The sequence below is a fragment of the Pagrus major genome, chromosome 7, assembly GCF_040436345.1.
Source record: "Pagrus major chromosome 7, Pma_NU_1.0".
In the NCBI taxonomy this organism is placed as follows: Eukaryota; Metazoa; Chordata; class Actinopteri; order Spariformes; family Sparidae; genus Pagrus; species Pagrus major.
In genome coordinates this window covers 19,255,694-19,269,217 of record NC_133221.1, presented here as the reverse complement: position 1 = coordinate 19,269,217, position 13,524 = coordinate 19,255,694, and the positions used below count along the sequence as shown (strand labels likewise).

Sequence of the window (13,524 nt, the reverse complement as noted above, 5' to 3'; positions counted from 1 at the left end):
CTCCCTCCCTCCTTCCCTCCTCCCTCCTTCCCTCCTCCCTCCCCTGCGCCTCTCATAGAGCCTCCGAATAGCCAGCGGCTGGAGAGCGAGAGAGCGAATGAGGGAGGGAGTGGAGAAGAGAAGGAGGGAGGCAGCCCTCCTGTCTGTCCCTCAGATTTAATTAACGGCCCACTCCGGCGCAGAGACGACCCGGCAAGCCTGCTTCCCTTTCCTCCTGACCCACACACACACAAACACACACAGCCATCCGCCGCCATAGCTGCCGCCTGCCCTCCCCTGATACCACCACCGCACTCATTCATCTCTCTTTCCTCTGTCTCTCCATTTCCAAATGTTTCTTCCATCACCGCAGCTCTCTCTGTCTCTCTCTTGCAGACTTTTCCTTCTTTTCCTTTCTCTTTCTCTCCATCCACAGCTCATTGATAGACATTTTTGGAGGATAAGTCAAATAAGGAGGGTTGACTGACAGAACAGAGTAAACACAATACCGAAGACAGCGAGCTGCGTTTACCGTCTCCTCCATCTCAAAGTCAAATAATCCACTGCTCTAAAGCTTCAGACACCCACCTATGTATTTGTACGCAAATTTGAACCTGTGTTGATTTTGCGTGGGCACGCATCTGTATAACTATGTGTCATTTGTGTGTAATTGTGTGTTTGTGTGTGTCTAATTTCACTGGCAGACAGAATTAAAGCCGGTGGCTGATCCGATTGGACTTGTTTACAGACACGGAGCGAGCCGCCCTGTTAATTCTCCCTTTAATGGTCAAACGGACAGATTTTAAGGGTCTTGGACCCCCTGTGGCTTAGGCCACACTGTGCTCACACCTCCTCCTCCATCAACCCCCCCATCCGCCCACCCACCTCTATCCCCTTGTGTCCTCCTCCATTAGGATAACTACTCAGGGCTCTGATTTCTCCATTAAGTTTAGCGGCTGATTAGGCCGGTATTTGGGTGGAAATCCGTCCCAAACCGGGGTTTAAGACACTGGCTGGGATGGCTGTTGAGCAGTCTAATACCCTCCAACTCCCACCCGCCCTGGCTGATATCACAGGCACCGTATGGACAATTAATCTGGCAGACAGAGGAGAGGAGCACACAGAGAGAGGGTGCGGAGGTGTCGGGGCTGGGCTGATTATGGCACTGGCTGTGCCTCTGGCTCATGGTGTAAGAAGAGACAGGGTCAAACCCCGGGCAAAGGTGGGGCCTTCACTGACAAATAAGCACATTATTCTTTAATTAGGTGAAAAATGTATTTGTTTAAAAAGCATTTGGATTTGATGGTAGCCTGTATTTAATTCAGCTGATTCTTTTTTCAGGATCAAAATCTTAGATAAACTTTTTTCCTGTTGGTAAAAGTCAGCACAGAGAAATAAGATCTTAAAGATAAAAATATCTCAACTATTATATTCTACGTTGATAACAATGACTACAAATGATAGTAGACTGACTTCCACAAGGGAGAACATTGAGAAAAGATGTCCAGACAAATATTTTGATGAGGAATAAATAATCTAAGAGCCTGCAACAAGACTGACACATTTTGTAAAATCAGTGCCCTTAATCAGAGCTGAGACAAACTTCAGGTTTGTCCAAAAAACTCATGACCTAAGTGTGACTCACACATCAGATTAAAATGGTAATAAAAAGTACTAAAAAAAACACAAAGTAAATACGGTGCAATAATATGATAATGTGTTGATAATGTAAAGTTTGTTCAGGTTGCTGGCGAGGCATTCTTGCCTTTAATCATACCTTGTTAGGATACAGTACATTACACAAAATTATGTCCTAAAAATAGGCCCAAATAACCCAGAGACATCCAATCCTGTAGGTTGATCGCTGAATAGTGATACCCACTGAGGCTGTTTTACAACCATATGTCTTTGATGGCTGCACAATATCCCCATACAAGCTACTTGACAAATAGCTGTGATTAAATGCTGTCTGTGTTCTGTCTGTAAGCTGCAAGAAAAAGCTCTTAGCGCGCACACACACACACACAGACACACACACACACACACACACACACACCATGGTTCCTCACATGCTCACATGAAACTGGATTAATGGCAAACAAAGCTATTTATTCAGAGGTAATTTAAAACAGGGGGTTTAACAAAAAAAAAATCCTGGAGTGTGGCAGAGAGTGTGGGAAGAACATTAAGTAATCAACTTGAGAGCGACGTTAAGGAATGAGTAATAAGCTTATGTTCAATTCCCCCAATCACACAAATTAGGGTGAATTAAGTTGGTAATGGAACGTTTACATATGTTACAGGAGATGTCGAGGGGGATACATCATCAACCTGGATGTGACGGAAGAAAAAGATGCAGGAGAAGAAAGAAGACATCCTGACAAACTTTTAAACACACACACAGACACACACAAACACCACTGGGGTCCTACCTGTGTGTCCAGTACTGGTGTTGTGGTCAGACGCTGACTGGCCCTCTGGCATGCCGTGCTGTCTGGTGTGGTGCAGGTTGGAGATGATTGTAGAGAGGTCACTGTCACGACTGTAACACACACGCACAGGAAAGAGAGGATAAACACATTTAAAAGCAGCCCCAAACAAACTTAATTCCACAACGCAAATCCAAACCGGTGCATAAATTCATACTATTTCACACGCTGCTTACCCTGAAAATCTTCCATCCAGACAGCGACATCCTCTCTAAAAATGCATACCTCCACACAGACACAGCAGCTACAAGTGGCTGTCCTGTCAACCGGCTCTTAGCTCTGAGGTGTGTAATACACTCTGACAGACTACCGCATCCAGCACTTTTGGGTCTCATCCCTGCTCATCTTCCACACTAAGATGCATTAACGAACATATTCACAACTCATAAGTCGTTTAGCAGCTTAAAACCTGGTTATGGCTCTTTTTAAATTCAGGCCGCCGACAGCTGTTTTAGAGAACGATGACAATTGATTAATGTGAAAAGACAGACGACAGATATTTAAGATAAAAGAAGATTAAGCCCTGAACAGGACTGACTTACTTATTAGGAATGTAATATTCAAAGGGCAACACAATGAATATATGGTATATGACACTGGCGATTGAAAGAAATTGTCTTATTTTCTATTGTGCTTCTCAAACACCCTGTCCTGCCCTTCAGCACCCGATGGAGGAGCAGGAGGAGGTCTTACAGATTAGGCTCAAATCTGGTTGGAGCCACTCTGCCCTTCCAAATGCTCCACCAGCCGCCTTTCTAACCTCCCCACACCAGTGGACCCACACAACTGTGTCATGGAGGTATTTCATGTGCAATCTGATTACCATCCTGATCGCATTAAATGGCATAATGATGGGAAATAGGCGCTTAGAGTTTGAGGGGAGCACAGTGGCCGTGCAGTACGAGTGTAGTCACAGTATAATGGCAAACAGCTTGTGCGGTAGGAGAGGTGCAGGGCTGCATATTTTATCATGTACTGTTAAATGACTGTGACATACATGCTCATGCTCAAAAGTTCATGCACACTCAAGCCTGAGAACGTGCAGTATTTAGACATTTGTCAGATTAACGGTATCGGCATCCTCTCGTGTCAGCAGGAATCTTGTTTATAGCCTCAACGGGCAACTTTATTGAAAGCAGAATCATCTATGAAGGGGGTCTGGTGTGACACAGCAAGCACAGTTTATGGGACAGAAGCGGTGAACGGTTCTTAGCTGCCACCACTATGACGAGGCCACACTGTTTGCGGCTGCTGGATTTGGGTTTTTACAGTCCCATGATTACAGGCTCCCGCTGTAATGTCAGGCTGTCGGTCGCCAAGCTGTTTTCCACACGCTAACAGCAAAGATGAAGGAAAGCATAGAGGGGCCTAATGTTGGCCACTGCCGGCTTCACCAGTCACCTTTCAGTCACAGAGGACCAATGAGTCAGAAAACAGTCTCAGACAAAACAGTCGCCACCGGTTGCTAAGCGAGGAGACGCTTGATTGGACGGCGAATGCAAACTTTTTAGACTAATGACAGACTTCTTTTTTAGAGTGCAACTTGCTAAAATTAGTAGCTATCTGTGTCTGCGAGCTTTTTTCTTCAAAAAGAAAATGAGATGCAGGGAAGGTTTTTTAATTGTGCTTTAAGTCATATAATAATGTATCTGCGTCATCCAGTGACTCCAACAAAACACCCATCACACACACACACTGCAGTTACACACTCCACTGTGAGAGACTGCAGCCCAATCCATCCATCAGCAGGCTGCGTTATAACCCCACCCTCTGTCCATCATTTAAAGTGATCATGATAATGCCATCCTGAACTTCTCAGAGAGGTGATGGGGTTATTATCCCGTGGCGAAGTGGCCGCTCTAAGCCATGAACGGCAAGGACATTGTTAGTGGGGTAATTAGCGCACTTTTCCTGAGCTGCCCCGCCTCGGCTTGGGCTAATGAGGGCCTAGCCCTGTCCCCACCCGCCTCTGCCCTCCCTCAACCCCCCCCCCCCCTCTATTTCTCTGGGTGGAGGCAAGGTCATACTCAAGCCCTGGAAGATGAAGGGGGGGTGGGGACGGTGTTTAAAACCCAGTCACCTGAGTCAGCGCTCCCTAAGGAGCTCCTAAGGCTTGGGGTTAGCTGGGAAGGACGGGGGACTCAGAGAGGATGGAGGCGGGGCGGGAGGGTTATATTGTTGGCTGTTGGGCCCGATAGCTAAGAAGGACATGAGCTGCCTTCTTATCATCCAGGTGCATGCCGGAGACAATCATCTCATCCTCAGCTCATCCCCGATCTGGTCAATAGTCATCCCGGGCCACAGGACAGACACACTGACCCAGACACTCGGACAACTAATATGTTTAATACTCATGGATACTACTAATATCCAACACAACTGAGATGATAACACAAACTCTGTATTAAAGTGAATATTCGTCAAACATTTCTCTGATTACGTCAGGAAGTGTGTGAGCAAAGAATCCAGCCAAGCATTTGCAATACTTGAAACCTTTTAATACTTGATGCTGCAGACACTTTTGTGGCGAAATCCCACTTATATTTACTTATGGTAACCGTCCATTTTGTATAAAACCGCTCAGAGCTACATCGTCTCACTCAATATATGTCACCAACACAGACATGGCCATTACCTTGGCACAGAAAACATATTAAAAAAGGTGAAAATCAAAACAAGTCTGGCAATATTGACAGCTACAGTTATGTGAAAGGAGAGTAAGTCAGTTTTGTGAGCTAGCTAACATACTGGACCGGCTCTACAAGGTTTCAGTTTGGGTTTTGGTGAACGTTAACCAAAACAACGTCACTTGCGCGACTGTTGGGTGTGTTGCTTTTCTAGTTATGTACATTCACAGTCCTATACTTGATTAGTTTTATGACAAACCATGACTTTTTCGGCACAGTTCAAACGGGATCAAATAATTATTTGTCTCTCACCATTCTCTACCACACATTTGTCCTGAGATAAAGTCACATGGTGGGACCTTACTGGGGATAACTTCAATAAGATTCAATATTACAATATGTTCTGAATGATGATTCTACAGTTTTAAGATTAAAATCTTTATGTATTGCTGAATAATGCATCTCCATAAAAAAGAAATAAGAAAACCATATAATGTCTAGTGTTCCTGTAAGAATGGATTAACATAGATCAGTTATTGGTGCTCTGTCTGTAGTTAAGAAAGGTTGTGCTGCCTTCGACCCATTAAAGAAGGCATTACGATTTAAAATGGGCCAAACAGCTAGAAAAGGCTCCTCCTGGCACGGGGAGTCGACTCAGTATAAAAGCCCAGCAGTGGCCTGCTGCGGCATTGGCACGCGGAGCTGAGGTGGCGGGGCTGGAGGTCACAGTGTGAGCTGGCAGAAGCTGGCAGCCCAGGCGCCCTGACGCCATGTCTCACACCACCACTGGGAAAGTGCTGACAGACAGACAGCAGGGAAGTGAAGGTGGAGGAGTGGAGGAGGAGAGAGAGAGAGAGAGAGAGAGAGAGAGAAGAAAGAAAAAAGAGGGAGGGAGAAAAAGAGAGAGAGAGAGAGACAGGTCGCAAGCGCTGTGTAACATCTGGTGCTCGCAGATTTACTGTGCGCCCTCCTCTGCTCTCAAGGCAACAGCCCGAACACACTCCAACCTGCACAGGTGGTCCACAGCTCATTCAAATACTACCAGGCAGGCAATATGTAATATTCAACAACCACTGCAAAGCAAGGTATGGACTTGGGCAATATGCGGAGAAAAAGAGGGAATGAGTAAAGTTTCTCTGATGTTCTGTCAGAAAAAAACATATATTGCAAGTCTTTCATTAAGGAATTACTTATAGATTAGGACACATAAAGCTTAAAGCAGGGATATGGATCAGTTCCGTATACATTTAATGTTTTGTCTGATTCCTATGAGCAGCGGAAAAAAACAATTGTCATGCTGCTCACAGTTGGATCGAAAGGCAACGCGCAACTGGGATCCCTGCAAGCGGAGGGGGTAATGAATAAATACAGAAATAGATACATAAATAAGTAAGAGTAGCCCGGCTTCTCTTCTCCTTGTTGTTCCTCTGCTCTACAGGCTGACATGAGGTCGATAAGGCAGCCAAGGGAGGAGAGAAAAGTACAAGGAAATAGAAGATACGGTAAATCCACCATGTTGCATTTAGGTTCTCCTGCACACGCTGCTGGTTTTACTGTTAATTTCTCTTCTGGCTCACACTTTTTGAGCGATTACCTTTCTTGCTTTTCTAATTCTATTGTTTTTACTGCTATGATCTGTCTCATTTTTCTTATACAGAAAGAAACTCTTCAACAGTTTTAATGGAACATGTTGACTGAAAAAGGAAATCACCAGTTTTTTACAGCAGCAGACAGAACTTTAAAAGATCACACTGTAGCGACTGTACGAAAGACCAAAGCTCTTATTATCTTCAGCTGATTTCAACATACTGTATGACAGCACATGAACAGTAAACACTGTGTTCTTTACATGTGGAAATGATGGAACCTCACACTTCAAGCCGACGCCAAATCTGAGACTAGACTGCTGACCATCTTTTTGTTGATCCAATGTTTTGACACGGAGTTGACGGACAAAACACTGCTCTATGCGGGAAACAATGGGCGTCTTGCTGCTAGCCAACGCCCAATCAGCTACTAAATTGCTGTGACTCTGTTGCCATGGCAAACGCGTGTAAACAAGGCCAAAAATTCTTGAAGTGGAAAGCTCCTCTAGAAAGCTATAAAAAACCTCCAAGCTTGCTAATTAGTGCTTTAGGGGAGAGCCATTTCCAGTAATTTCACACTGTCCGTGACCTCTTACTGGCATAAGGCAATGACACAGTTGTTCAATAAAGCCAGAGGACAAAATGTCAAATGCAATAGACATACAGCAGCTAACTCAGCGTCAGTGTCTTTCTCTCTCTGAGGTTATGACGTAGATTGAGGGCAGCATACCCATTAACAAATGCCATGAGGAGATGTGTTTTCATACAGAGAAGAGGGCTGTGAGGGGAAACTGAGAAAACACTGATTTAGGAAGCAGTAACTTCAGATTCTTCTCAATGTTAAGAAACATGAGCGTCCTCTGTTTGCTTCTAATGTCACTAATCAGCTGCTGTTTTCTCTCAGTAAGCACCACAGCTGCATCAACATGTTACTGGGGTAAAAAGCAGACAGCAGTTCAAGGCTATTTTCAAAATGACACCTATAATGTTTAATGCTGGGCCTGGGCGATAAAACGAAAGTTATACGTACCAGCGATAGACACTTCATCAACAGCGATAAGAAAATTAGTTTGATATAAAGTTTAATAATTTCACTAAAATACATCTAATGTAACCCACAATGAAAGCACGTAACGAATACGCCCTGGCTCAGAACCACCAATCATATCCCTGGCTAATGGAGCATGGTACAAGTCACACACAAACAGCCAATCATTTAATGTGTTAACGACATGACGGAAACTGTGTGGGGTGAGAAAATAGATGCAGATGGCCAGGAAATTGTTCATTTAAAAAAAAAAAAACAGTGCTAAAAAAGAAGTGTGTCTGGTGAGCTATGTGAGACTAGTTCACCAGTATGGCAGTTTTTTGGTTCGGGGCGAATTATAGTGAAGCAACTTCACTTAACCAGACTATGCTGCAGTGTTTTGGTGACTGCTTGCGTTCAGCTGTTTATGAGTAATGTTAGCAATGCAGGCACTAAAACGGAGCATTTCTTGGGTTGCATTAGTAGCAGGATCAATAAGTCAATTAGAAAAGCACAATTACAAGTCAATTTACATACACAAATTAAATACCAAATAACCATTTAAATCATAAAACTACAATGTTAAAAGAAAAAAAAGAACCTTTTTCTCTCCTGGTCTTTATTAAAAATAGGTGTAACATTTTGTAGCAATTTACATGTCTTAATCACTTTTTTATGTGTGGATTGTAACATAATGTGATAAATGACAATTCTCAGTCTCTCGATTACCTACGATACAAGCCTGTGGACGATTTGTTTAAGTTGTTGATTGCTGCTGGACTATGGATTTCTCTGTGAAGGACTCAGGTAGGATTATCGGCAACAGTCCAAAGGATGTGACTTTATGCACGTTCTTGAGTGCCTCGTCTCAATGTTTCTCTCCGCTCCACTAACAGAAAGTAACAGTAGCTAATGTTAGTTTAGAAATGGAGTCTGCAAACAAACGTTCCACAGAGCGCCTTTAAAATTAACAATAACAATCAAAATCAACTAAAATTAAAAGTCTGAATAGAAGAATGTTTTTACATTTTTTGCCCAGCCATACCAAAAACTTGCTGCTGAAGATGGAAATGCTGGATCAAAACCAGTTATTAGGGATGTTAGTAGGTTAAGTTGAATCAGATTTATTCTCTGCTGATTTGATTAACAGAGGACAAGATGGGTCTTGTATGAGGGGACCCCGTGACAGCCTCTGACAGGCAGACTATGTTGAACAGCTGGAGTTTTTTTTTGCTTTTATCAGACTGTGGTAGAGGTCTGCAGATTTTAAGACAGTCTTCTCCTTCCTATTTAATCTACTGAGACTTTTTGTAGATGGAAGCATTTGCATATGTAAGTGATCAAGATTGCGAAACAGAAAAACTGCCCTTGTTTGTTTAGGTGAGCGTTAATAATGGGTATGGTGGATTTTTTTTCCCTCTTCTACAGCTGAAAGGCAGACGTCAGCGGGTGTAACTTATAAAATCCACGGTGGTTGCTGGGTAATTACCCAGACTCTCAGTCAGCACTTTTCAATCAAAGCCTTGTTATCTACGGCCAACTGAAACAAACACTAAGGTAGGCTTTGTTTTGCCCTTGAGTGAGACACTAAAATCCTAAGTTACCGCCATCAAATATTTAGTCCCTGAAATGAAATCCATAAATCAGAGTTAACGAATCCAAACAATCTGCAGCGCTGATACCAAAGCAATACCAAGGTGATAACAACTAGATTTTGCTTCCATCTTTCAGGTCATGTGGTGTTTACAGAAGACACACAGGACTTTAGTTCTGATAAACCAAGAGGAGCTTCTGTGTGCAGCACACCTTATGTGATAATGATTATTTGGTTGGCTCCGTGGCTTGGCTGCACTTCAGAGTCTAGATGTTCTGTGCTTATTCAGCAGGACGAGCGTGGCTCTATGGAGCACCAAGTAAACTAATTGTCTGTAAAGCCGGCGACTATTAACATTAATCTGATTATAAGAAGGTGGATCGGTTTATAATGAACTTGAGACGACATCCGCATGAGACTGATGGGCTATAAAAGCAACGCTTGTTGACACTGACAGACAAATCCTCTTAAGGCACAACAGTCGGCCACCTGAACGAACCAAACAATCTCCTTTATATATATTTAACTATGCACTGAAGAACTAGAGTGAGTGGAAAAACAGAGTCTCCTAGTGTAATGCACAGATGTCAGAATTCAATGTTGGCGTTTTACTTTACTATGGCAACAAAAAAAGGCACTGATAAATTCAAAACTATATATTTTTGACAAGATGTTGGGCCATTTTTTAGCCATGTTTGTGGTGACAAAACCAGGTATTTTTAAGCCAAAAAGATATCTTTTCTAAGGCCTTACCAAGTGGTTTTTGTGCCTAAACCTAACCAGACAATAATTACAGCATTGTTACAACAGAAAATTGAAAACTGAACCTAAAGAAAGTTAAGATGCAACATAAAGAAATGAAAGTTTCAGCATATCCGTGGTTTGCTGAAACGTATATTGCCAGCCTTTACTCTGGTGATTGGGTTGGATTGGATGAGTCCATGTAGATTTAAGTGCAGTTACAGTAGGCAGGTTTGCAGCAACCAAGTGGGTGTGACACACTGCTGCCGCCAGCCTTGATGATGTGTGGATGAGACAGCACAGATACATCACACATGTATACAGAGGCCCTGTATTTTTCACATCCATTGGCCAAATCCAATTTGTTAAGACCCTTCTACGACTCACTTACGAAGCTGCGGTCAATGGAAATCACATTTCCGTGATTGGACATCCCATTATCCCGTTCGTCCAGACCTGCGCTGGGGGATAAAGCAGGGCTGAGACGGATGCCCGGGACAGACCGGAGCTGCGGCTCCAGCGAGTCCGTCGCCTTTCAAAGGGTAAAAGCCTGACATATTAGTCATAAGTGTTCTTTAAATTCATTATCATCTTAACACGCCAGCGGCACAAGTGTCAGGGGGAGGGGAAGCCCTCCTAAATGAGGTTAGTGGATCCATTTAAAGCTTCACAGTTGCTGTGCTGTCCGCCGTGTCACACGCAAGTCTCAAGACATGAAAAACATCCCCTCCTGTAATGAGGTTGCACAAGCTGCTTATAATGCAGCTGGGGACTTTCTGAGGTTAATCAATGAACGGCTTCTGCATTATATCTGTCCAAAGCCTGTCTGATTTCTGAATCATACAAGTCTGTATATGTACATACCGAATAATCAAATCCATGTGATGTTTATTCTCAGACTGAAAAAAACCCATAATATATACATAAATCCACCGTCACAGTAGAGCTGCAACGATTAATTGATTAGTTTTCAACTATTAAATTAATCATCAACTATTCTGATCATCGATTTATGAATTAAGTACATTTTTAAGGAATTTTAGCTTCTTAAAAGTGAATATTTCTGGTTTCTTTACTCCTCTATGACAGTAAACTGAACATCTTTGGGTTGTGTACAAAACAAGACATTTAAGGACATCATCATCATCATCTTGAGCTTTGGGAAACACTGATTGACATTTTTTTCCCCACAAATTTATAGTTGCCTAACTACATCAAAGAGAGGCGGCGGTGTCCTCAGAGCACATTTGCTTCATCCTAATAAGGTGACCTCACTGTCACCCCGCATGTGAGTGTGTTTGCATGTATGGAGATGTGAACATGATGATTCACTTGAATCCAAACAGGCTTTTAGTAAATGTAGTCCACATTTGTATGACAAAAGCTGACAGATCCTGAGCACTCTTCTGTGTCCATTATTGTGGAAAATTTCAGTTTTGACAATTAGTCAGACAGCCAATGACCGATTCACACTAAACTGTGACATATTTAATTTCATGAATAAACTGAAGACATTTCTGAAAACATTGAAGCTGCATTCCTAATAAATATCACTAGATTTGATTAGAACAACAAAATGACTGTAGTGTGAAGGATGAGGATGACTAAATACATGCCAGACTGTGTGTTTTAAAGTGTTTTTGAGGCAGCATATGCTTTTTCTTCTTATTAATCTGCAATTAATTAGCCTGTCCAAGTCTTGTTTGTATTATTCCCTTATTACCAAGTCAAAAATAACAATAACAAGACATGAAGTAGAGTCTTATTAATGTTTTGTATGAAACCGCTCCCAAGCAGCGCTCACTATGTGATGAAGCAGACAGCGGTGACTCAGGTGACTCAGTCTTTCAATATCAAGTCAAGACAGATACACTGAGACTTGGCAGGAGCAACAAAATGCAAACCAACAAACCAATTAACACTTTCAAAGCTCAGCACTCGTCTTTCCTTTAGACATCCCGAAGCAAAAGCCACGAGTGTATTTTTGAAACACAGTTCTTTGTCTGTTCATCTCAGAATGTCCCTTTTAACACCTCAAAATTATCTTGAAATCACTTTTGATGAAAATACTGCACACACGTCTGAGGTGCCATTTAAAAAAAAAAAAAAAGTTCTCCCGAAGAGAGGCAAACAAAACAGGGGATTTATTATTGTTAATTATTTCTAACACAAGTGAGACCTCAGAGGCTAGCATGACATTACTTCTTGTGGAGATTTTGCTAAAAGTCATACAATAAAAGCCTACGCATTAACATTAATGTGTGTCAGTGTCTACTAAACTCCCACAGAAAAGGGGAAGAAAATAGGTGAAAAGTTCAACAGGTATCTGGTATGAGAATAACACGGGACCCAAATGTCAAATGTGCTTGTTCAACATTATGCCGGGGTGATAGAAGTCAAAGGTGTCTCACCTCTTTCTCATGATACTGTAATGCAACTCGTCCTCCTGTTTGATGTGGGCATGATCCCCACTGGCCCGCTCGCTGCCTTCGCTGTCGTCACTGCTGAAGATGGAGGCCAGCTCCTTCTTGGGCACCCTGTTGGGAGGCAGGGGGATGGTGCGTTTCTCAGCCAAGCGCCCGCGGTTCTGCACAAGAGACAAAGAAAAAGGAGACACTTGAACAACAGGATTCATATATAGGTTGTCAAATTGTTGAAACAGCTTCTCAGTTTGCTTGTGTATAATCCATCTGCATCACTTTGTTTTCATGTATTTAAATCTTTGAGTTGCAGTACACCAAGTTCTCTAAAATGTAGATACATGGACAAATAGATTTGTCACTAATTTGATAAAAAGAAACTGCAATTTGATAAAACAAAAAGCTAAAAAATGGCTAAAAGATTCAGACAGATTCAATTGTGTGATGAAAAACTATCTTATCATATCTACTTTTATATAATTAGTGTTAAACAACATCCAGTTCTAAATTTATTAGAAAGAACACATGATGGCGAGTCTCAATAAACAGGTATCTGACACCGTCTGTCAGGGGTGTGTGAGTACATCACAACTAAGTGTTTGGACCCACTGCTATAAATCAATAGAATCTTGTTGGTAAGAGTGGTAGCTACTGAGTGTAACTCCAGTTCTATGTACATAGCCATCATATTGGTTTCACGACTGGTTAAAGGTGCAATATGTAAGAATTGGCCACCTGTCAAATTCATAATCTAAACAAATGGAGGGCAGCATATCACCAGAGTAACCGCTAGCTGTTGCTAACTGTAGCTGCTGTTAGCTAGTTAGCTCAATTAGCCGTGGAGCTACCAGAACCGACTGGGAATGGGACGAGCCAAAGCTAGCTGGTTAGCATGCTAACTTTAGTGGACAAATTGCAACACAATTCATAGATGTCATAATATCAAAACTGTTATTATGAATAATATAAATTATTCATTTTTGAATGTTTTCGACTAAAGTTCTAAGATATTGCACCTTTAACCTCATCGAGGGTCCACTGAAATTATGGTATATCTATGG

At 42.3% G+C, this 13,524-nt stretch overlaps 1 protein-coding gene across 3 annotated transcripts in view; it reads right to left on the bottom strand.

Moving 5' to 3' along the window:
* The window catches only part of samd11 (sterile alpha motif domain containing 11), an 84,499-nt gene that overhangs the window by 25,871 nt on the left and 45,104 nt on the right, over positions 1-13,524 (bottom strand). For all 3 annotated transcript variants that reach the window (XM_073469546.1, XM_073469545.1, XM_073469544.1), the window contains exons 3-4: positions 12,455-12,630; positions 2,412-2,521 (exon numbers count right to left, since the gene is read on the bottom strand). In XM_073469546.1, the coding sequence (XP_073325647.1) occupies positions 2,412-2,521; positions 12,455-12,630 (286 nt within the window). The remainder of the gene's footprint in view (positions 1-2,411; positions 2,522-12,454; positions 12,631-13,524) is intronic.